Raw genomic sequence first — 25,547 nt, forward strand, 5'->3', positions numbered from 1 at the left:
ACTAATTATTATATGGAAGAAAAATACAAAGGAACATTGAGTTTGAATGATTCGCACAGAGACAGGAGACACAAAGAGTGGGGAAAGCCCTCCTGCTGAGTCACAAGGTTCAGAGTGAACCCACTTTCTTTCTGAACTCCTTATGGAGCCTAGGTGTGGCTAGGTCCAGTCTTAGTCTCAGACTTGTTCAACAGTATACATCTAATGGAAGAGAAACAAAAAGTAAGGAGGAACCTCCTGTTGAGTCATGAGGTTCCAAGTAGACTCCTTTGCTTTCTAAACTCCTTATGGAGCCTAAGTGTGGACAGACACGGACAACAGTTTATGCCTAATGGAATTGTCTGTGCAATGTTTATAATAATATTGAGTAGCTACATGGATTAGTAATGTTTCCTTAGTTATAATTCTGTCACGTACTGAGGATCTGTCATGTCCTGAGGATCTGTCACGTAAGGGATCCCTCCGCCTTTGGTAAGGAAGGATGTCTTAGTCTCAGGTACAGCATCTCAAACCTTGAGAGATGTCCCTGCTCAAGGGGAAAGTCACCTGGTGTGCAGTCCACAGGCAGTTCAGAGACAGCTCCTATTAGGGCCATCCTGATGGTAATTTTTATAAGGTGAAGTAGTTGTCATCTAGTCAACAGAACAGACAAGATAGATATCGTCTTCAATTTAGCTCTGATGTCTTGTTCTATACAGGCGTCTTGCATGTGTGCATTTCAAAACCACCTTTTGAAATGTTTTTCCAAGGCACCTTTACTGCCTTGTCTGTGAGCCAGGAGTCTCCCAGCTTACCAGTTCACCACAGGGCATGAGACCTGTTGCTCCTTAGTCAGCCTGAACCAAAGTACAGGCAGGGATCAAGTGTATCCATCACAGCTAAGTAAAGAACAATTCAGAGCAGGCTTGTTAAAGTGGGCTTTTGCATCCCCCAGGCTGAGACATAGAAACATTTATAGTCATCTGCAGAAATTCAAAGTGGACAAGAGAAGCTTCAGGTGGTAGGCAAAAATATATAAACTAAACTACTAATAAGAGGAGAACTGTCAGATCCTCCTAGTATGATGTTCAAACCATTTATCAAGGAGTGCTGTCAAGGAGGAGACACAGACCAAACTGAGTTCAGAGCATCCTCTTTTTAGTCTAGTACTGTTTTACATTTTCATTAACTGCTTGCATGCAGGAAGAGAGAGACAATGAAAATGCAGATGAATTTGTGGATGACATTAAGGAGGAAAAGTCTGGAATTATGCTGGAAGAGTTCAGATTGATCTTAAGAAGTAGGGAAATTATTTCCTACATTTAGGAATAATCAAAAGTATAAATACAAAGGATGTTTGGCTATACAGAAGAGTCTCAGGTTGTAAATGATTGCAGAATGAAGTAACAATATCATATCATATCATAAAAACAGGCAAATGTAGTACAAGGATATATAAATCTGAACTTTAACTGTAAGATACCTGGAATATTTCTTCTGTTGGGAATAAATAATGTCCACAGTACCATTCTCAGTCCGGGACACCACAATTCAGGAAGGAGGAGGCCTGTGAAACAGTAACAAGAACTATCAAAGATACAGAAGATAGGGCTTCTAAAGAAAGAACGTAGAAATGGCAGTTGCTTTATACAGAGGAAAGAACATTAAGGCAAGTCTTCAGCTATTATGTAAATGCAGCAGAAAAAAAGATGAAATAAAGAAATTTTACACAACCAGTGTTGGACAAGGAGAAATGTGTTTGGACTATGGAAGTGTATTTTTGAGTCAGAAAAGACTTTTTAAGACCAAGGAAAAGCAATCCCTTGAATAGACTTCCCATAGTGGCTATGGTATGTGGTATGATAAAAGGGCTTGATTATCATCACCTGATTATCATCTCCCTGTCCATTAGTCTAAACTATACATTTATATTGTGCAAGGGTACTCAATGTCAGTTCCCTTAAAATCCTCATATCTAAGGAATTTGGTATTATCTCACCTTAGGATCTCCTGTGACAGATTTGCTAAAATTTTCTCTTCCCCCCTATTTAGGAATCCAGTTTGCAGTGGGATTCCAACCTGTTCAGTCCTCAGTGAAGAAGATCTTTTAGCCTTTCGATTTTTTTTTTCATTTGCTGTCAAAAGAACCTTTTAAATAGCAGCATCTTTGACTAAGTGAATAGAGAGATTCATGTCCTTATATCAGGTGCTTTTCTGTTGAAGGCTTAAGTTAAGCTTAGGTTTCACCTTGAATTTTATTCAAGATCTTTTCTGAGGTCCATTCAGCTGTAAGAACCTGCACGTGCTTATTTGTAAGCTCTACACTTCCCATACAGAAGCTGCTGTACGTGGACTAGATGTTAAATTTTATTTACTTTTGTAACTGCTAGATCAGTATTTCTGAGAAGAAGCCACCTCTAATAGTGACCTGACTGAGTATTTTTAACGACAGTTAGAAAAGCCCACTGATCTGATTAGAGCTCAATGAGCTGTAGCTCAGGAGACACATATACCATCCACATTTAATAGCTGTTCTTTTCAACTCCTCTTGATGCAATGGTTCAGCTTTTGATGTTATATCATTCAAGTCAGACGTACTCAATAATTCACTAGATGATTGCTAACTGGAGTTCTTGTTCGAGGGAACTTACTGCAATTTTAATTGAATTGCAAAACACTTGAGCTATGTACTCAGGTATATTCAACTCATTTAAATATCTGATTAGTTACGACACAATTTTAATAAAGTTTTACAAAAGCTCTTTAAAATTGTTGCATATGTACATAAAGTCTAAGGTTAAAAGTAGTTGTCTAGGTTCAGCCAACAGCAGATAAGATGATAGTGACAAAGAAAAATCACTGATAGCTATTACATTTGTAGGACTTTTTTTCTTTCTAAGAAATGAGCAATATGACAGCAGCTGTATTACAGAGTAAAATGAAATACAATGCTAATTTTCTCCCACCATGGTGCATTCAATCACACATCAGCCAGCCAAAATTGATTGTATGTACCTAAAATATATACTGATCACACACTCTGAACTCAAGTAGGATTTTTTTACTGCCCTTGCTTATTTAGTCTGACTGGCAGCAATTCTGATCCAACTCTGCAATAATATTCTTTTTACTTCTGGCATATTTAATCCAGATTTTGATTCTCCTCACATTGCCAGTTCTTCTGAGAACCTTACACAAGGTGTCAGATGTATTTGTTGAAGTCATCTGAGATGATTACACTCTTATTATTGTTCGTTGTTGCAAAGAACCAAATTATTTTCGCTCTCTTGTCTACATAGTCAGATTTAGCTCAACAGACGAACTAGTTCAAGACCCAAGATTGACTGAAAATTTAAAATTTTCCATTCCATCATTTGTGATGGAAGTAAGGTACGCTTGATGTCTTGTTCCCTGTTCAACCATACAATCTGAAGATCTGAAAATGAGGTCAAAAGAAGGCAAAACAAAGATGATAATTTGAACAAAAAGGTAGTTTTAAGTGACCTAATTTTTTTGCCTGTGTGCCTGAGTGAAGGGTAGTTATAAAAGATTGTTTGAGTTTTCATTCTAAACTTCAAACCCAAGAAATTGCTTCTTAGTTGATTATTAATTTTAAAGCTGTCGCAGTTGCATTCTGTTTCTTTCGGCAGTGGCTTTTGTTGATGCCCCAAGGCCTTTTATTAGTGAGTGGCCTGGTGGCCGTTTCAGATGGCAAAGACCCATTTAACGCCAGGAAAGCGTTGTCCTACGTGGCAGCTGATCGGTCTGCACTAGTAGGCTGTCAGTCTGGTGGATGGTGCTGGTAGTGGAAAAGATGCACTGAATTGACAGTACATTTGTGCTCAGGTAGGAGCAGGAAGCATCAAACCATGTAACGTACAGTTGGAGCTGATGGTCTCTAAGGTCTTTTCCAACCTAATGATTCTATGGTTGCTAAGCTTAATGCTAACCAAGCGTGGGACAGGATTTTCTCCCACTCATCTCGCACACCCATATACAACTGCCTGAGACCAGCCTCAGCTATCACCCCCATGTACCAGCAGAGTTAAGTCCACCTCACTCCTTCCCACCTGCCTCACTGTCTGGCTTGTAAGTGGCAGCTCAGTTCCAGTGTGGAGCAGCTCCATCTCAGCCACAACCTGCCTTGTGTGGTGCTGACTTCCACATCCCCTTCCTTATGTCGCTGTGCTGTTCTGCAGCACAGCATGCTCATGCATTGCTTTCTTCTCATGCTAAAGTGAGGCTTCACCTTCGGCAGCACAGTCACTATCCCGACTGGGCTGTTCCAAAACTCTGTACGCTTACCAACTGAGCACACCACAGGGAGATGCGGATCAACCAGCTGTGGAGCCACAGGTTCCCGAAGACCCAACAGTCTCCATACAGGAGGTTAAAGTTCCTCTAGGGAAGTCTTCCTTTTCCATATCGTCTTCCCGTAACAGCATGGTGGCACAGACACGTGCATCATGGGATGTCTCAAAAGCCTTAGTAAAGGGGCTACAGTATTCCCGCATCAACTGCCTTGTAGCCTTTGAGTTATACACCTTGCAGTAAAGTAATAAAATCTTGCTTAGTCCCACAAAATGAAGGGTATATCCAGTACCTTTCTGATGTGCAAGCATTCTTTATTTAGATCTTCTCCACAGATTTGAAATTTAAGTTGTATCTCAATGAAAACCTTTGAATATTGGATGCCATTCCATTTATCACTAATTTCTTCTGCTAAGGAAATAATATTAGTCAAAAGCGTGGATGCAAAAAGTGGGGAATCTTGATTCCACCTATCCATTCATCAAAATATGTGTTCACATACAATACAGCCTCATGCTCCTTAACTCTAGTTCATGCTCCAGTTATCTGCAGTTTTTGGTGAGAAGCTCAGATATGCTTTCTATAGCTTTTGCAGTTCCCAGGCCATTGCAATTTAGCTGAACTAGTTCATAGTTTCTTAATGACAGCATTACAAAAAAATCAGTTATGTATAGCACCTGCCACAATCTTCACCACAGTTGTGGTTCATAAGGATGCACTCCAGAAGGGCGAGTCCAGGGCTTACAAGGGCCTGCACACTGCCCTTGCAAACGTTTCATTGTCACACACCTGCTTACAGACTCAGGGACCCCTCTCCCCTTATTCCTCCAGTTGTGCCTGATAGAGTGAGCAAGCCTTGCTCCTGGAGCACCAGATCATACGTTCTTTGCAATCTGTCAGTGCATTGAGGTTACTAGCTATGCAAACTCCCTTCAAATCCAACCCCCCTGAAGCATGCAGCTCTTGTTTTTGCCAGCTCTGGTGCAGCGCCACAGGTAGAGGCAGATCCCTGCCATGCTGGGTGCCAGCCTCCCGGCTACACCAGCAGCTCAGGCACAACGAGGCAGCACCAGCAACTACCACACTTCCCAGACCTCCTTCACTCAGTGTTTCTTCTGTTAAATGATGTAAAGCTTTCAAGACAGAACTACTCCAAATGAAAACTTTTTGAAGGCATCTGAGTAGCACTACAGTTTTACACATACTGTAGGAAGGAGGAGATAAAAAGTGACCTGGTTTACGACTGGGTCTTTCAGATCTCACGGCTCATTGCAACATTTTTCAGACTTAATTCTTCCCGTTCGGTTTCTTTTGACCTATTCACATCAGGAGCATCTGGCTTTGTGAATTACATGCATGAGTTTATTATATACCTGTTTCCCCAAGTTTTACCTTGCAGTCCCATTTTGTTTGGCATTAATGAAAGATTTTGCTTTCTACACTGTCGTTTGCCTTCAAATTCCTATTTTCTAGAGTTAGTATTGTGTAGTGAATCACACGCTTCACATGAGGGCAAGTCAGATGTGCAGGGCAGTCACAAACAGGTTCTGTGGTTTTCTGAAATGAGCTACACCGTGTGGAAACAGGAATTAACACACACAGAAGTCACACTTGCCCCTGTGGCACCAATCTTGTTACTAGTGTGCTACACAGTCCCTTAGATGAGAAACTCTGGAAAACATACATCAACTCAATACGTGCACACAGACTTCCTTTCTCAACACAAAACGTTAACCTGCTTTAACTCTAGAGCAGGACATACTACCGCAGTTTCAAACCTGTTAGGGTGCTCAGCTTTTTTTCCACAGACTCAGAATAAACTTACAAATGGAATGAAGTTGTATTGCTGCAGAGATTGCTATTTCACTTTGGTTTTAGTAAGCTTACATGGATGCGAGTTTCCTCTTTTCCAAATTCACTAGAGGTTTCACATCTTCAAAACACAAAAGGGAAACACACTTAAAGGAACATAAACTGCTTTTTTATACGTGAGTTGCTTTGGGTTTTTTTGACCAATATTCTTCAATGAGCTCAAGTTTTACCACACAGATCCGTATGAAAAATGCAACTGAATACACAGAAAAACAGAAATACAGCAAATTAGCTATTGCAGTCTTGCAGAAGTTTAAAGCAATAAGTCAATTTAGTGTCTTATTTAGTCTTTGTCATTCCCTGAAAAAAAACAACCAACACAAACCCAACAAAACAATCAGCACATGCAGTGCTCCACTATTAATTTAACTAAAAGTTCATAAATCCTTCGTACTCCTGGAAGTTTCCACATTGCTCAAAATGATGTCACGTGAAACTTGAAGCATTTTAAGCTTTATCTCATTTTTCTGCTTTTATTAGTATCACTTAGCTATAACCTCAATATTTAATATTTCTGCACTTGCCTCTAATGATTGGAAACATGAGAATATCTATTAATCTGTCTAATCTGCATTTCTAAGGGAGACTCAACTGTGTCAGCACCTTAGACTAGTATCTGTTGTCTTGGTTGTTTTATACAACCAACATAACTAGTTTCGCTCGCTTTTTTTTTTTCTTTTAAATGCCTTCTGAATCCTTCCTGCAATCATGAAATGATATTTTAGAGTAATCTTTGCAAATATTGGACATTCTTATATATTTCCTTATTACTAACCACAAAGAATGTTTCACTTAGTCTGACTGCAGTTTGACAGGTTTCTAAACCTGAATTTCACAATTCATTAAGGCCACTATGAATATCACAAAGTAGAAGCATAATATGACGCTATGGCATAACATGAAAATGACTTAAAGGCTATATTGTCCCATGCTTTATGACAAAGGCACAGTGTGCTTAATGATATCACTACATCTCCTACCGTATTTCCTTCTTCAAACTCTTTCATTTTCCCAGAAATTAGTTCTCTAGAACAATTAAGGGTCCCCAGTTATGTCAGCAGGTGTTGGGAGGAACAGCAGGAACACTACCTATACTCTTCACACTTCATTGGGATGGTATTTTGTTATATAAAGGGAAATAAAATCTTCAGGCAATCTGCCCTGACAGCAAGATGTCCTTTATGTGTGGGAAGGGGTTATGGAACTGCTAGTAGTAGCTTAAGTATATATTTGTATGCTTGTATTTGTCTGTGTATTTGCCATTTTGCCATTATTTCTCAAAATTTAAAAACAGCATGCAACTCTGTTCAAGGTAAGTGGTGGTAATTTTCATACAAAGTTACAGGAAAGTCATATGAAATGTAATGTAATGCAAATCAAGAAATGGTTTCATGAGAGTTTGTGTCAGAAATTCTAAAGAACGGTAGACTAATACCAGGCAATCTGTCAGTGGTCCCATCTTATAGACTTGCTTCTCTTCCAATGCTGCAAGCAAAGCAATGTGCTTCTTCAACCCAAAATAATTAGCTTAATGAAAACTCACCAAAAAAAAAGTTAAACTCCCAGTCTTACTTGACTTGAGAGCACCCAATACACCAACCTTACTTTTGGTACATGTACATTCCTTCCAAAAGATAAAACACTGTATATGACTATACCAAGGAGGTCACAAAGGTGTATGATGTGCAGTACTCTATCCCTTTAAACAGATCAGCTTTCTTAAGCAGCAAATTAAACATCAGTGACTAATTTTAGGTGTTACATAAAAGAAAATCTTGGCAGGCATGTGCCATTCATTGTATTTAGTTATTTTATTTTTGCTATCCAAACTCAAAAGAAATGCACAGTTAAGATTCAGGTATGAATACACGGTTTTCTAAAAAATATCTCTTTCACGTTCTCTTCAATGTTTGCAGTCCAACCATAAGCAGCAGGTATTGTCTACCCCCAACCCCTAAAGAGACTTTTTCTACTTTAATATAAAGCATTGTAAACCTCTTATTTAAAAAGCAAAATTCAGATCATCTTCTTAGCCAAACACCTTTTAAAAATTGCCATCTGGCATGGCACAACCTTAAGCCAGTTTCTGTTGGTACAGCAATTCTTGTATTTTTCAGTCAGGTCCGGGTTTTTTTTTGGTGAGTATTCTAGGTTTAAGGCAGAAAATACACAGTTTAGAAGTTTATCAGCACATATTGGTCATTGTATGGCATTTTCAGTAGACATCAGCTTTTCAAAAATTGTTGTACATTTCACATTTTGGAAAGCATCTTCAGTATTGAACATCAGCATTTTTTCCTCAGTCTGGCTGTTCTTCTACATTTACACTTTTGCACTCAGAACTCTACTCTCCAGGTGTTTGTGATCATACAATTCTGAAAAGCTTGCTTTCTTTACACAAGAGCTCCTTCATCCTTCATACAGTAACATCTCCCATACATTTCAAGGCTGGTGGTCAATATCTCAACTAAATGCAACAATTAAAAAATTAATTTCTGAAAAAAAGTTTTTACATATCTTTCTACAGTTATATTCATCTCTATGTTTAGAAACAAATATCTCAACAACGGAAGCTTTAAATCAATCATGAGACTTGACAAGAACATCAGTTTCTCTTTTCCTGAAAATTCATTCTTCCTCTGGCTTATTACATGACTGTTGCAAGCTTGTGGAATATATTTAAAAACTAATTTTGAAACTTAACATATTTATGCTGATAGACAACAAACTAATATTATACCAGATGATACTTATTTGCAGAGATTCTATAAGATACATTGAACATTTACAGCAAAATTCTTTCACTTAAAATGTAAGTGCAAAGCAGTAGTTAATATTTTAATTTTACATCATAGCAGCAGTCATGTATGCATAAACCAGCACTTTGTCTACAAAAAATATCACAGCATTTTGGGTAGCACAATGATTACACATGACAAATGCAACACCAACTAAAGAAAGTTCCTAAAACAAAGAACCAAGTCTGTTAATACAAAGGCTATATAAAAATATGGCACTATATAATGCTGCTGTAGATCAGAGAGTTTCAAAATGCAGTGTTTTTGTCTGTTTGTTTTAGAACGTTACTGCCACTGACAGTAGCAAATTCAGGAAAATCACTGCATCTATATCCTCAACAGCTCCTTGAGAAAACCATTTTGTTGGCTCCAGGATCGAAACATTGATGCTGCAGATGAACACATATCCCCGAGAGTCATAAGCACTACTTGGTCCTATTCACCCAGCTAAGAATATTTATCCCCAGTGACCAAGCCCTTTGCACACAGAGATTTGTTACAAAAGACTGTTTGTTCCTGACCAAAAGCACCAAGTCATAATGCAGTGTAAAGATATGGCTTTCTCTAAAAATTATTAAGTATTAAAGTAAAACAAATATTCCACAAAACAATTGTTCTTGAGTTCAGCACTATATTTATGCAACCAAATAGACCATATAATCAGTCATACTGTAGCAGACCAAGATAAAGTCTTTTTATTCACTGTTAAAAATAGCAGACTGGAAGATTTCTTCATTGCATTCACAAACTTCCCTGAGATTTGTACATAAATTATGTTTAGTCTACCATATATTGGCAACCAGTTGGCTACTGAGTGTCGTACACAGCAAATTTTACATAACTCCTGCATATGTTATCCAGCTTAAGTGCTGTTTCAATGCTTTAAAGCTTTACCTTCTTTTGTTACAAAAAATACATACACATAACTGACACTACAAATGCAAAGACATTTTTTGGACAACTTCAAAGAGATGTATAGAAATTGAGAAAACAGGTGTTAAGTTGAACAGAAAATTTTAAAATTCTTTGCAGCTTAAAAGCTGATTGCAAAATTAGTTTTAAAAATTACTTATGCAAGTGCTTGGTGGCTAGAAATCAAAGAGAAATATTGTTAAATGCAATGAGCAGAAAGAAAGCTGCTGCTGCTCTCCCTATTTAGCAATCTCATGGATTATAAAATGACTATTTTTTATAAGTGACTGTGGGAGAAAAACATAATAGTGGTACAAAACATTGCTATACTGGCACTATGTTACACTAAGTAAGGATTTTTTTGATTTTTTTTTTTATTTTATAAAGTTGAGGTACTCATGCTACTGATAAGACGGATGTAGTTAACCACAAATCTTAAATAGGCACCACAGCGAAAGTAACTCTGCTGTTTCACTGACTCACTGCCACAAATTTAAAAACTGAACACTTCATTTTAAATACAAATCTGGATGTCAGGTCAGTTAGCCAAGTTGTATATCCCCTTAACTGAACTTCTCTCAGCAGAAGTCCAAGAAAAACAAGCATTGTACTTTGCAAATAATAATGCTAAAGAATAAGTAAAATAAGAAAAGGTTACAACAAAACCTGCTTCTTCACTGCTTTGAGATATGAGATTATCCCCATGTTTTATGCCTGGAGGCAAACCCAAAGAGTTGTCTCATCTATAAATTTTTGTTAGACTTATTTCACAAGCTGAACTACATACAGCATAAGTAAACTGTTCAGTTAGCTCTGGTCTCCTTCCAGTTCTCAGTAACTTGGATCATGTCGTTGCCCCCCGCTAAGTGCGGAGCAATTGCACTTGTAATTCCTCCTTCCAAACAGTTTTACTTTGGATATTATCACAGCAAGATATCAGGTAACTTGGGCCACGTCATTACAAAATATACTTGACTGGCCATATCAAGATACTTGGCCATAATCATTCTTTTTTGTGTGCTGCAAGGAAGGTATAAGGTGATGATCTTAACAGCAAAGTGAGGAACTGTGAAATGGATGGCATTTTCTAGATTTTTAATTCTGCTTTAAAATGTTCCAAATTTATAGATACACAGAAAGACAGAAAGAATAAGAGCAGGATTTAAAAGCCGTATGTTTAGCTTTTTCATATTCAGAAACAACCTGAAGATACTGCGTTGTATATAGTGACTTCACTTCTACTTGTTATCACTGTATCTTTAGCTATGTAAATGGAATCTAATGCTTACTCAAAAAGGAAAAGAAAAGTAAGAAAAACTAGATAATGTGTTTGCTTTTTCACTTTAAATTAAAATTTTCACATGGATCAGTAGGTTGCCTGGCTCTCCAAATTAAGAACAATTTGCTCCCTTTCCCCTCAAAATGCTTACAGTACATTGCACAGCCTATTAAACTTCTTTGCATATATTGCTGGCTGATAACTGATTCAGACAGGCACATTATAAGGTTCTTGGTTACATAACCACTTCTATTTTGTTATACAGAGAAGCCATTTCTGCATCAACAATGAAAAAATTATAAAACTGTATTAACAAACACAAGCCCTTGTGCAACACACAAAACAGGGTGCTAAGTCACTATATGCTCAGTATTTTCTGTGCATCTCCATTACAACAAGGAAATACACTGTCTTGTCACCTCTTAATCTCACTGCATTTTAAGTCACCTCTTTTTTGCATTGCCAAATAAGGCAAATAATGGTGGTGTGGACAGATCACATATTAGATTATTTTGTTTAGAAAAATAATTTCTCTCTCTATTGAGAATTTTGACGTGTTCTCATAGTAACAAATATATCCTGATAAACAAAACCAGCAGGATTCCTTGGTATGCAGACTGAGATAGGATATATACCACACAGATATACTTCCAGCAAAGGTAAGATGCACATGTGTACGTATATAAATTATACACAGCAGACCAAGCACATTTTGTTCTGCAATCAAACACATCCTCTGAAAGAGGGACAGTTTTCTCATCCACCCATGTTGTCCCTTGCATGATCCACTCGCTGAGCAAGATCCCTAAAAGTGGGGCGTTGGGTAACATTGTTATTCCAGCATTCTTTCATGATAGCATAAATCTGGAGAAGAAATAAAGAAAATCAGCAGTAGATAAACAGATGTTACAAACAGTTACTAGTAAATTTCGAACTGCTTCAAAGAACATCCAACTTAACCTCATGCTTCCAAACAATAGTGGCACAAGCCTCTGCCTAAAGTCCTGCCATACCAATCAGTCTATCTGCTTGATCCCAATGACAGCAAGAAGTGAGGGTAGCTGGCTCTGCAAAATCCCTTTTTATAAAAGCAGATGGTTTTTTTTAAAGTTACTATGGAAAACCTCTTTGCTAATTTTAGAAATATTTAGGACATGTATATTATTTTGCTAAGTTTTTATCTTCTTGCCTGCTCTTGTTTTTTGGAAAGCTCAAAAATGTTTAAAATTACAAATGTTTTACAAGTCTGGCCAAAAATCAGATCTACAAAGACAGCAATTCTACATTAAGCTTCCTCTGCAACAACATGTACTTCTCCACATTTGTAAATTAAATTCTTAATTATTCTTCATATATAATCAGAAATAGGACCAAAACATTACTGTACAAACTGAGCCCCCTTTTAATAGGAATGGATTTATATGATTTTTTGGAAGAGATTTCCATCACAACAGGCATTTGGGAAAAATTTTCTCTTTTCCCAAAAACATACCCAATATCTGAACACAAAAAACCTTGCCAAGCTCTTCATGTGTACTCTTGTCACTATTTTAACCCAGATCATTATTACCAAACTTCACATACTTCCATTTTTTTTTTACATATTGCTTAAAAACAATTTGCACAGTTCCCCGGAAAAGAAGCAGCATAGTTTTCTTATTTTTTCAGCAAATCTGAAACTTCTACATTAACCAGGCTGCTTTAGACCCAACTCTCAAGCAGCTTGTAAGCTACATAAATCTGGAAGATTTAATATCTGTGATGACTGGCCTTTCGGGATTTAAATGGGAAGAGCAGAGTTTCTGACAGAGAGACATTTCCATCTTGCTTTGATATCTGAAGAAATGTCACACATTGAAACCTTTGCATTAGTTGGGATACAGTTTCATGTAAAACAGATTATGCATTATCTGATACATATAACATCCAGGTTACCTACAGAAAGCCAAACCATTGCAATTAAACAACTGTTGTACTCACACATGTAATTCAAGAAAGGTTACATCAGAGACTTCTCTTTTGATTCTCTGTAGACTATTTCTTTCCCTGTGTCTCCCCTGCCCTACTTGTACGAGTCTTTCTCTTCTCTGCTAGACCACTGATCTCTCCTCAGTTTCCTGTTTTGAATGGATTATTTCTCACCTTACTGCCAAGCATGCTTGATTTTAAAGGGATGCAGCAATTGATCTGAGCTGGAAGTTACACATTTTAAAAAGTGTAACTGTTTTACTTACATTCTTTCCCTACTTATTCACCTACAAGTATGACTCAAGCTGAAGCGCACTCTGCTCTGAAGAACAGAGAATAACAAGACTTAGAACCAGCATGGAAGTATTTTTAAAAATAACCGCAGTTCTGGCAAAACCAAAAGAACACTAAATTGATTTGTGTGCTTTGAGGGTGGCTTTATATACATATACAATTCAGTGTCTATGAAGAACATGAATACAAATCTGATAGCCCTGAACCTACAAAATCTGATTCATACACTTGACTGTGCCTACTGTCTGCAGGTAGCTTGTGGCTGACCATGCTTGACAGTGAGTAACATACATGATAAACATCGGTATTCCTATTCTTGAGAAGGGAAGAGAAAGAGATGGGAAAAATCAAGAGAAGGAGTTCCTTATGTAGATATTGAGATACTTCTGCTAAATGTAGAGACTTCAAAATAATCCAGTTCACAGAACTGAACAAGAATGTCTATGTAGGACTTCCAAGGAACAAATTCTATATACTAATCTCATTGACTCAATAAATTTGTTCTTTTTTGAAACAGAAGCCTGAGTACCCCAGTACAGTAGTCAGTCATAGAAGTCCTACTTCATATATTTAGAAAGACTACATTCTATGCTCCTGAGGAAAGAACAATCTAAAGAATCAGAAAAGAAATATGATTGCAGTCATCATCCAACTAATAAAACAACAGCAGAGCCATTCTGCTCGTATAAATACTTCAGTAATCCAAGCAGAACAGAAGACAAGGTTTGAATCTACCAGGTACTCACTCTGACTGAGCACCTTCTGAACTGCAGTAAAATACTAATACAATTCTTTACCTCATCAGGGCATCCATCAGGTCTTGGTAGTCGTCCATTATTCTTCAAAAGCTCTATCAAATGAAATACAATCATCTGCCCTTGTTTATCATTGCCAATCATGCGCATAAATTCCTGAAACAGAAGGCCAACTGTCATAAATAATTTGCAAAGGAAAATAAGATGCTGCAATAGTCTTATAAAGGGAAAATTCTCTATAGGAATAAATATTAAAAACAATAAACAGAATAGTAGACAACAATAAATTACATGTGCAGAAATTGTATCAATAATTACAGATTTTTTTGTATGTGTGTATAAAAATAAGAGGATATCTACACAGTTTAAAGCAGTAAACAAAAAAATCTTATCTAAAAATGTCAATCATCTGATGATGATTCAGCAGTTTTTAAAGGATAAAAGTCACCGGTAATTCTAAAGAGCTCCATGCAACTTTACACCAAGACCTTGATGCTTTGGAAAATCCCAGTCAAACAGAAAACAGATAATATCTTACTGATCTATATAAAAAAACCCCAAAACCAACAAACCAGAAAAACAGGATTCATTGGTGACTACAGGCCAGAAGCAGTGGCATAATTAAAGCCAGCAAAAATGGCTCAGATAAACCTTGCTATCCAAATAAACAACACAACCCAAAAAGTAGATTAAAACCTCACTCAGACTGTCAGAGGTCAAAAGTAAACAGGGAAATACTATTAACTGAAAATTTCTACGCACAACATAAAGGAATTTTTTCCTCTAATGATACACAAATATATTTAATGATCCCCTATATGAAAATGTGAAACAACTGTTGGCAGAATGTGCAAACAGCCGAAGTTGGGGAAACAATGTGTAATTACAAAGACTACAATAGTCAAACAGACCACTTTGGCTAACTGGTAAAATCAATTTTTCTTGATACATTTGAATAGCATAACTAACCTGATGAAGTGGCGAATGCGCATGCAGAGTTGATTTATTCAAAGTATATTCCACCTGAGCCCAAGACTTACTCTACTATTTTCCATTTCATAATACTTCTGCAAAACTACTGCAGGTGTCTGCCATCTTTATGTTATTATGCAGGAAGAGCTGTCCCTGTCTTCAGAGTTCTTCCTTGACAAATTAGTCATTGTATCAAATTACTAAGAGGTCCACCGAGTTCAGTGCAAAGATCTTCCAAGTGCCTTTTTGCCTGTCATCACTGTTCCGCTCTCAAAACTACGTTTGCCAGGACTGAGACACCAGCCAAGGGTGAGGACAGCTTCAGTAAATATAAAAGACTCCACTCTCTTCTGTTAGGCCTGCAGAGGACTACTAGGTATAAGTAAGATCATGAATCTCATTTCCTATTGGAGAACTGTTACTCACGTACAAGCAACATCATTCTCCTTCCACTGTAAATTCATAATCAGATTGCAAAAAGCCACTCCCTTTCTTTCTTGAACTTCAATAACTTACTAATCTGTTCCAGCACCACAACAAGATAACTTTATGTTACCTTATCTAAATCAATTTAATGTTTACGTATTTGTTTGTATGAGCCTTAGATTTGGACTAGCATTACAAATAGTTACATCTGAGAATACACTTCACGAAGAACAAGAAAGAACAGTCTGTAATGACAGATTTTAAAATAATTTTCAAACAAGAATTACAGGATAGGCAAGGTCTGTACAGGTTATCAGGTAACCAATCTAGGTACAGGAACAATCCATATATTTTAGAAAATGTAAATAAACAAACAGAAACCCTCTGAGAACCATTAACGATTTACTTACAGCTGGTGGGCTTTTGCTCTTCTCAATATACGTGAAGAGTTCATACAAGACCACACCAAAACTCCACACATCTGAAGCCACAGAAAATTTGCTTTCTGTCAGAGATTCTGGAGCATACCTGCAACACATAGTAAAAGCAATAGTGTTCTGTGTCACATGTGTCTTCTTGAGTTTGAAATATTTCTTTTAACAGGATGTATTTTTTTCATGAATAAGTGTTCTTTGTTCATAGTCATTACCATGTTCTTCTTTCCTTCTACTCCCTTCAATAGTAACTATTCTTTCAATAATAGTTAAACGGTACTGAAAACATGAACTACCTTAAACAAACATAGTGATAACTGTATCCAAGACTGTTTTTTAACAACAAAGCTGTAGGTATTTTTCTTGTCTGTAGTGTAAGTAAACAAGATTTTAACGTGATATGGTTTGGAAAAGAAGACAATTTTAACTACTGTAAGCATCCTTCCATCACTTTCAATGAGCCTCGAACTGTGTCCCAGGTACTTCTGGAAATTTGCAGCTCTCAAGAACATCTACAAAGGTGCCACTTTGTATTTTTTATATTTTAGATATGCCATTTTTACAGTGCCTAAGGCAGAATAAAATATAGACTCAATTCACATGTATGAAGTAGCATTTTATTTCGCTAACAGGACATAAAATAGTTTTTATCCATTATCTGCCACAGTATTTTCTGAGATGTTTCTATATTTTTACAGAACAGAACTGAAGTTTTAATTTTGCATTCTAAATACAGTCTACCAATTTCCACCTCACAATCCATTAAGTTTCCCACAGGCTACACCGAATGTTCTTTTCCTTTCCAAACTAAGTGCAGCTTGTTGGAGGTATTTCGGAGTAACCTCTGGACACTCAATGCCCAAATACAAACATCTACTCAAGTATTCAACCCAGCACTTTATCCTTGTTACTTACAATCTGTGCGATTTAACTCTTGGTCAACAGAGCATTTGCCCAACAGATCTCAGCTAGATGATATGACTGACCAGTGTTTAGGGAATCAAAAGGTCTGAAATTTTGAAAGCACCCTGAGAAATGGGCTCTTTTAGATATCTTTTATCTTTGAATATCTCTCCTGCTTTAAAATATCTTGGAAATTCTTACGGGGTTTTTGGGAATTTTTTTTTTTTTTAAATACGTTGAAAAGTCTTACATGCTGTTCAGTAAAGTCAAACATCATGCATGTGACTCTGGACATCATGCATGTAACGCTGGACAATTGACCTGGATCTTGTACCTAAAAATTCCAACATAAGCGAAACAATTGGCTGAAACTGCAAAAACTGAAAAAGTGCCATGATTTCATAAACAAAAAGACTTACCAAAATATGGGGCTTTCACCAGGTTCTTTTACTTTGTAGTACTCCTTGTCTTGTGGTAAGACTTTTGTCAGCCCAAAATCTCCAATTTTAACTCTGTTCTCATTCTCCACTAGGATATTTCTTGTTGCTAAATCCCGGTGAACATATCTTTTTGTACCCAGATACTCCATGCCCTAAGTGTAAAGTTCACAAACACAATAGGAAAAAAGTTACTTTTACCATTAAGTAGCTACACCTTCCCTAAAGAGATGAATTAAGTTAAAAGTTAAAACTAAACACAGATTGTTACCAAAATCAGTGTGCCTGAACATTTGTCTTCTCCAAGAAATTACTTTTTCCAAGTGCAGGGACTTCATTTGAATAAAAGGAGATAGACTGGGCACACGTCACAGCCAGTGACAAATGCAGTTTACCAGTGATAGACAGAAGGAAAAAAAAATTTGGGCTAAGCTACACAATCCAGGGTAGATGAGAAGACTGTCCTATTTAATCATTTAATTTAATCTTTTTTTTCTTCACTTTGTATATCTGCTTTACTGATTGCTTCATGAAATGTTACATTACGATTCCTCGAATCTGACAACTATTCTCTGACTGTGTTCCCACCTGTGTGTCTTGTATCTGTTCTATGTGGAGCATTATTCACCAACACAGATCTGGTCACTGTTATATTTCCTTGGGCTGCCGTAACATAACACTGGTTTGAAGCCATGTTATTTTTTGCTGCTGATGATCCCTTCTACCACCACATTTCCTAACAATGGAATGTGTTAAAAAAACCCAACTGTGCGTAGAGCAGCATTACTTAAAAAAGGTCTTGCTTACACAGCAGTAAATGGCAGACAGAAGTTGACACTACAATATCAAGAGACCACCAACTCATAGGTGAAACACAAAGCACGCTCTCAATTTCAGTTTCGGCAGAAAGCACCTCACACCTTCAACACAACTGAAAGTAATAAATTATGCTAAGAATATTGTTGAAATCAAATTTTTTTAACATCAATGTTACACTATTAATGCCAAAAGATTTCTTTCTCTCTTTTGTACTTTTGTAAGTAAGAAATCTCAGGAATATTCTGACACCAGTCAACCTTCCTCTCCGACTCTTGGTACCACCTGGCACCGCTAGATGGCATCGGCGTTTACACGCACCCCATCCCACAACCCTTCAAAACGCTCTACTCTCCACTGTTACCTTGAAAAATACCAAGTCCAGCTTTTCCGAAGTGAGACTCATGGGTTTTCGATACAACCAGTCTATCTAAATGCTACAACTTTTCATTATTACTACCTACTGCACTGAACATAGTCTTAAATTTTCTCTGATTATAGTAATTTTTCTGTTAGCCTGGAAAACTCCTCTTCTAAAAGAGAGATCCTTAACTAAAATCATGCAAATTAAGTGGAAACCATAATCCTGTTGCACTACTCCAAAGATGGAGCTGACTTTAATTATGTGATTTCAAGTGTTTCTATCACTAAAGTTGGGCTCTCCAGCAAGAACATCTGAAGCACTTTAAACATTAAGAGATGGAAAAACAAATGTATTCTTAACCTCTTCTCCTGCACCAACAAAATGCAGGAAAAAAGAAAAAAAAATCTTTAAAATCAGATACATGGAAAAGTTAGCTTCTTTATTTGCTGCTCTATTATCTGGTTTCTTTAAACTAGGATAGAAAGTCCTACCGCTTGCCCTCAGACAAGCAGTTCTAATGGCACAGTCTGCACTAGCACGCACCCAGAGAAATATTACCACTAGCAAAAGCCATCTCTGCAAATGCTGCTTTTCACAGTACAAGATATGCACAAAAAAAGTCATCACCTGTATGTCAGGAACCCTCTTCTAGTATAGTAGCAAGGAACAAAAACACAGCAAGCAAGCAAGAAAACACACTCATCTTACACTCGGGTATTGGCATGCCTTCGTTTCCCTCATACATTTGAGAGAAGAACAGCAAGGCAGTGGGATATAGAGTTTCAATTAAAAAAAAATAACAGAAAGAGTCAGAGAAATGCATAGCAGAAAGAAGAGAGAAGAGATGCTGAGAGAGTAAATATTACATGAGAAGTAAAAACAGCTAAAAGAAAAGGGGAAATGTGATCAGCTGAATGAAGAAGGAAAAGCGTTCAGATTCCATTTTCACAGTATTAGATACTCATTATGTTTTTAATTAAGTTGTTTGGAAGTAAGAGAATGCTGCAGATTAAAGTGAAATCTTAGAGCAATCAATATAATCTCTGCGTTGCTGGTCATACAGCAAGAGCAGTACAAAGCAAGACATACATACTGCAATTCTTATACTTTGTTTCCCTTAGAAGTGAAGAAAAGAGCAAGTCCTACGCACATATTTCCCGCATTCTCATACTGTGTGTACCCATGCTTTGTCACATGAAAGCAGGATGTGTATCCTAGTTCTGCTAGGAAACTTCCTAGCCTGGTACGACCCTTGGACTATTACCCATTATTGCTTTTCTGTGCGGGGTAGTGATGAAGCTGGAACATGTAGTCTAAGGCTGACAGAGACTTCAGGGCCTCCGGACAGTTGGTAAACAGGTTATTTTTCTCTCTCTCCTTCCAGTTGCAGGCATTGACATTAGAAGACAAAGGCAAATCCAGCGTATTAGTATATGGCTCTTGTGGCTGCTGTCATCACTAGAATTTCAAGTTTTCTGATAATCGGATGGTCTACACGGCACCAGACTTCCTGGCATCAGGTGGGATTCACCTTTCTCAAAGAGGGAAGAACATCTTTGCTCTGGAGCTTGCATGGGTCATTGACAGAGCTTTGAACTACACTTGAAGAGGTGGGAGGAGAATATCAGGTTTCCCCTTGATGAGCTGTAGGATGACACATCTAGGTTTGAGGGATGGGGTGCTAGTGAGGGCCCTCAGCCTGTTGCTCTGAGATGTGCTGTCTACTCTGCAGCACACCTGAAGTCTTACAGAGATGAACCACAGGGTTCTGAAGTAAGAGAAGTCAACAGGGAAACACCAGGGGAATAAGTCAAAGGAATTAAGGAGTGTCATTCTAAGAAGGTGACATGGCTCACAGTCCAGCTGAAGTGCTACATACACCAATGCATACAGGAGAAGCTGGAAGCCACCACGCTGCTAAAAAGCTACGACCTTGGTGCCATTTTTGGAACTTGATGGCACAAATCCCACAGCTGGATTATGGGCTGTTCAGAAGGGACAGGCAAGGAAGGAGGGGCAGAGGTGTTGCTCTCCATGTCAAGAAATGAATAGAATGTGAAGAGCTGTCTCTGCAGAACAGACATGAGCAGGTTGAAAGCTTATGAGCAAGAAACAGACATAAAAACAAACAAGGGGAATCTTGTGGCTGGTGTTTACTACAGGGTGCCTGATCAATGGGAGGCTATTGACAAAGCCTTCTTACTTCAGTTACAGGAGGCACTGCACTGTTAGACACTCATTCCATTTGGACGCTTAAAATCATCCCAACAACTGCTGGAGAAGTAGCACGGTGAGCTGTAGGCAGTAAAAGAAACTTCTGGAGTGCACTGAGGATAACTTCTTACTCCAGGTAACAAGACACCTCTGCTAGAGGGGATGCAATACCAGACAGTCACCAATACAAGTGATCTAACTGGTGACATCAAGTTTGGAGGCAGTCTGGGCTGCAGTGTTCATGGACTGGTGGAGTATGCAGTCCTGAGGGATATGGATCAGGTGTAGTAAAGTCAGGATGCTGAATTTTATGCAAGCAAATTTCCAGTTGCTGAAGGAGTAAGTCAATAGGACCCCCAGAGAAACTGTCCTCAGGGACGAGGGAGAACAGAGCTGGCAGATCTTTAAAGATGCTTTCCGTAACGTGCAAGAGCTCTCAATCTCCAGACGTAAGAAATCAAGAAAGGAAGCCAAGACACCAGCGTGGATGTATTGAGACCTGATGGTTAAACTAAAGAACAGGAAAGAAATGCACAGGCAGTGGAAACAGGACAGATACCTTAGGAAGAGTACAAGGATGCTGCCCAGTTGTGTAAGGATGGGGTCAAGAAGGCCAAAGTGCAGCTGCAGCTGAACTTGGCAAAGGATGCAAAGATTAATAAGAACGGCTTCTACACGTACGTTAACCAGAAAAGGGAGGTTAAAGAAGGTGTACTCCCCTGATGAACATGACAGGAAAATGGTAAAAAATTACGAGAAGTTTTTTTACTCAGTCTTCACTGGCAACTTCTCTTCCCACACCTTTTGAGAAGATGGACCACAGGACAGGGACCAGGTCGGCAAAGACCAGGTTTGTGACCACCTGAGGAAACTGAACATGGAGAAGTCTGTGGGACCTGATGAGGCGCCTCTCAGAGTCCTGGGGGAAATGGCTGATGTGGTTGCCTAGTCACTCTCCATGATATTTGTAAAGTCACGGCAGCGGGATGAAGCTCCTGGTGACTAGAAAAGGGGAAACACTGCACCAACTTTTAAAAAGGGTGGAAAGGTGGACCCCAAAAATTAGTAACCCAACAGCTTCACCTCTGTGCCTGGTAAGATAATGGAACAGATCCTCCTAGAAGCTACGCTAAGCTCATGGAAAACAGGGAGGTGATTCAAGACGGCCAGTAGGGGTTCACCAAGGGCAAGTCCTGTCTGACCAAGCTAGTGGCTTTCTGTAATGCCGTGACTACATCAGTGAACAAGGGAAGAGCTATGGATGTCGTCTATCTGGACTTCTGCAAGGGCTTTGACATGATCCCCCACAATATTCCTTCTCCCTAAACTGGAGAGATATGGATTTGACGTATGGACTGTACAGTGGATGAGGAACTTGTGGATGGTTTCACCCAGAGTGTACTGGTTAACAGCTTAATGTTTCAATGGAGACCAGTAACAAGTGGTGTCCTTTAGGGGTCCATAAAGGGACCAGTACTACTTAGTATCTTCATCAATGACATCGACAGCAGGATTGAGTTCACTCACAGCAAATCTGCAGATGACATGCAGTGTGGTGTGGTTCACATGCCTGAATGATGGGATGCCATCCAGACAGTACTGGACAAGCATGAAAAGTGGAGCCACGCGAACCTCATGAGGTTTGCGAAGTGCAAGGTCCTGCGCCTAGGTCGGAGAAACCCCTGGTATCAATACAGACATGGGGATAGAGTCCGAAAACAGCCCTACTGATGAATGAGGAGCTGGACGTGAGCCAATAATGTGCACTTGTAGCCCAGAAAGCCAACCATATCCTAGGCTGCACCAAAACAAGCGTGGCCAGCAGGTTGATGGAAGTGATTCTGCCCCCCTACTCCATCTGGAGTATTGTATCCAGCCCTGGTGCCCTCAGCATGGAGCCTTCAGCACAGGAAAGATATGAGCCTACTGGAATGGGTCCACAGGAGTGCCACAAAAATGATCAGAGGGATGGAATGTCTCTCCTGTGAAGAATAGCTGAGAAAGTTGGAGTTTTCCAGCCTGAAGAAGAGGAGGCCTCAGGGAGACCTTATTGCAGCCCTTCGGTTCTTATAGAGGGCTGATAAGAAAGAAAGATGGGGAAAGACTTTAGCAGAGCCTGCAGCAACAGGACAAGGAGTAATGGTTTTTATCTAAAAGGTGGGTAGACTTAGACTAGATATAAGGAAAAAATTTTACAGTGGAGGGTAGAGAAACACTGGAAGAGGTTGTCCAGAGAGGTGATAGATACCCCATGCCTGGAAATATTCAAGGTCAGGCTGGATAGGGCCTCTCAGCAACCCTATCTAGTTCAAGACGTCCCTGTTCGCTGCATGGAGGTTGGACTAGATGACATCTACAAGAAGGGTCGCAGGGAGGATCCAGGGAACTACAGGCCTGTCAGTCTGACCTCAGTGCCAGGGAAAGTCATGGAGCAGGTGATCTTGAGTGCTGTCATGAAGCACATGCAAGAGAACCGGGTGATCAGGCCCAGTCAACATGGGTTCACAAAAGGCAGGTCTTGCCAAACTAACCTGATCGCCTTCTATGACAAAGTGACTCGGCTGCTGGATGAGGGAAAGGCTGTGGACATGGTCTTCCTGGACTTCAGTAAAGCCTTTGACACAGTTTCTCACAGCATTCTGCTTCGGAAACTGTCAGCCTCTGGCCTGGACAGGCGCACACTCTCCTGGGTGGAAAACTGGTCGGATGGCCGGGCCCAGAGAGTGGTGGGAAATGGTGTGAAATCCAGCTGGAGGCCAGTGACAAGTGGGGTTCCCCAGGGCTCAGCACTGGGTCCAGCCCTGTTCAATGTCTTTATCAATGACCTGGATGAAGGCATTGAGGGCACCCTTAGCAAGTTTGCGGACGACACTAAGCTGGGTGGAAGTGTTGATCTGCTGGAGGGCAGCGGGCTCTGCAAAGGGATCTGAACAGGCTGGACCGCTGGGGAGAGTCCAATGGCATGAGGTTTAACAAGGCCAAATGCCGGGTCCTGCACTTGGGGCACAACAACCCTATGCAGTGCTACAGACTAGGAGAAGTCTGGCTAGAAAGCTGCCTGGAGGAGAGGGACCTGGGGGTGTTGGTTGACAGCGACTGAACATGAGCCAGCAGTGTGCCCAGGTGGCCAAGAAGGACAATGGCATCTTGGCTTGTATCAGAAACGGCATGGCCAGCAGGTCCAGGGAGGTTATTCTCCCTCTGTACTCAGCACTGGTGAGACCGCACCTTGAATCCTGTGTTCAGTTCTGGGCCCCTCACCACAAGAAGGATGTTGAGGCTCTGGAGCGAGTCCAGAGAAGAGCAACAAAGCTGGTGAGGGGGCTGAAAAACAGGTCTTACGAGGAGCGGCTGAGAGAGCTGGGGTTGTTTAGCCTGGAGAAGAGGAGGCTGAGGGGAGACCTCATTGCTCTCTACAACTACCTGAAAGGAGGTTGTAGAGAGGAGGGTGCTGGCCTCTTCTCCCAAGTGACGGGGGACAGGACAAGAGGGAATGGCCTCAAGCTCCGCCAGGGAGGTGGTTGAGTCACCATCCCTGGAGGTGTTTAAGGCATGGGTGGACGAGGTGCTAAGGGGCATGGTTTAGTGTTTGATAGGAATGGTTGGACTCGATGATCCGGTGGGTCTCTTCCAACCTGGTTATTCTATGATTCTATGACATTTAAAGGTCCCTTCCACACCAAACCATAATATGATTCTATTCTAGGAGAAAGTCATTGTCACTGTGTTCCTAGGTCACGCTGAGCATTAGACTCTTCCAGCTCCTTGCCTGAAAGAAGACTTGTTTTCAGCCACTTACCAGCACTAGTAACAGTTACTTTGTTGCAGAATAATACTGAGATAATTTCTTAAGCCTGTTACTGGAGACCAAGTTCTTGTTTTGGAAGCACAGATCAGAGGGCTTTTAAAAATTATTTAAGTGGGTGATCACATATTCAGTCCCCCCTCTCTATGAAAAGATTGATATTTGCCACAGACTTGTGAATGTTTTCTGTGTTCCAAACTCACTGCACATTGCTTGCCCATTATGGAGTTTTTGCTAGAGGCCACCCACTTAGCCTTGCTGCAGTGAGGCACATGAACAGGTGAGATCAGCTGCTAAAGGTTAACACATGTACATGCCCTAGATTCAGAAGCTATAAAGTTTAATGAATCAGTCGATTTTCAAGTGGGGAACTATCAAGCTCTGTTCACCAGGTGAAAGTCTGAATGCTCAGAGAAGATCTTGGTGCTGGCAGAGACCCTCTTGCCGGATTCTTGTCTTGCCTTTTCTGTAGATATTGCAGAAAGAAGGTCTTCTAGTCTGAATGTGGCAGGGCACAGTTACCAGACATAAGAATATCTATGGGCTACATACCTCTGAAGAATACTCATTAATTTTAACCAACCTACTGTTTCTGTACACTGGGGAAAGGAATTTCAAAATATTTTTGGTACATGTCTTGAAAGTGTGCGTGCAGGGTGCCCTTCCTCGCTCTTTTTTACTTTCTTCCTCCCCTTAATTTTTATTTCCCCAAACTACCAAACATGCAATGAAATCTAAAGTGTCTGTAGTTTGTGGTACCCACAGCATAGTAACAGAGTAAGACTAAGGTAGGCATAAACTCTCTTTCTCAGTAAATAAGATATCACAGTAAAGATCAGTTTGCCTCCATTTTCAGAATTTTGTGAAGGTTTTTCAGTACAAACCATTGAGACTAGTAAATACTTCATTACTGCTTTGGGCACTTCTATGTCTCCAGTTCTTCATTCATAAATCATGTATCTTTGCTCTTCCTGTTAAATAAGCTAATATTATCTACATTTTAAAGTA

The 25,547-nt window shown here is 39.4% G+C and overlaps 1 protein-coding gene across 2 annotated transcripts in view; it reads right to left on the bottom strand.

Annotated features, from left to right (window-relative positions):
• JAK2 (Janus kinase 2) overlaps nucleotides 1-25,547 on the bottom strand; it is a 215,932-nt gene that overhangs the window by 110,369 nt on the left and 80,016 nt on the right. The window contains exons 22-25 of one of the 2 annotated variants that reach the window (XM_069881241.1): nucleotides 17,323-17,495; nucleotides 15,977-16,094; nucleotides 14,211-14,324; nucleotides 7,955-12,015 (exon numbers count right to left, since the gene is read on the bottom strand). The exons of the other annotated variant lie outside the window; for it this stretch is intronic. Of the exons in view, the coding sequence (XP_069737342.1) occupies nucleotides 11,908-12,015; nucleotides 14,211-14,324; nucleotides 15,977-16,094; nucleotides 17,323-17,495 (513 nt within the window). The 3' untranslated portion in view covers nucleotides 7,955-11,907. Of the gene's footprint in view, nucleotides 1-7,954; nucleotides 12,016-14,210; nucleotides 14,325-15,976; nucleotides 16,095-17,322; nucleotides 17,496-25,547 lie in introns of those variants that run through there. 2 annotated transcript variants of the gene reach the window in all.

The sequence above is a fragment of the Phaenicophaeus curvirostris genome, chromosome Z (genome assembly GCF_032191515.1).
Source record: "Phaenicophaeus curvirostris isolate KB17595 chromosome Z, BPBGC_Pcur_1.0, whole genome shotgun sequence".
Lineage (NCBI taxonomy): Eukaryota > Metazoa > Chordata > Aves > Cuculiformes > Cuculidae > Phaenicophaeus > Phaenicophaeus curvirostris.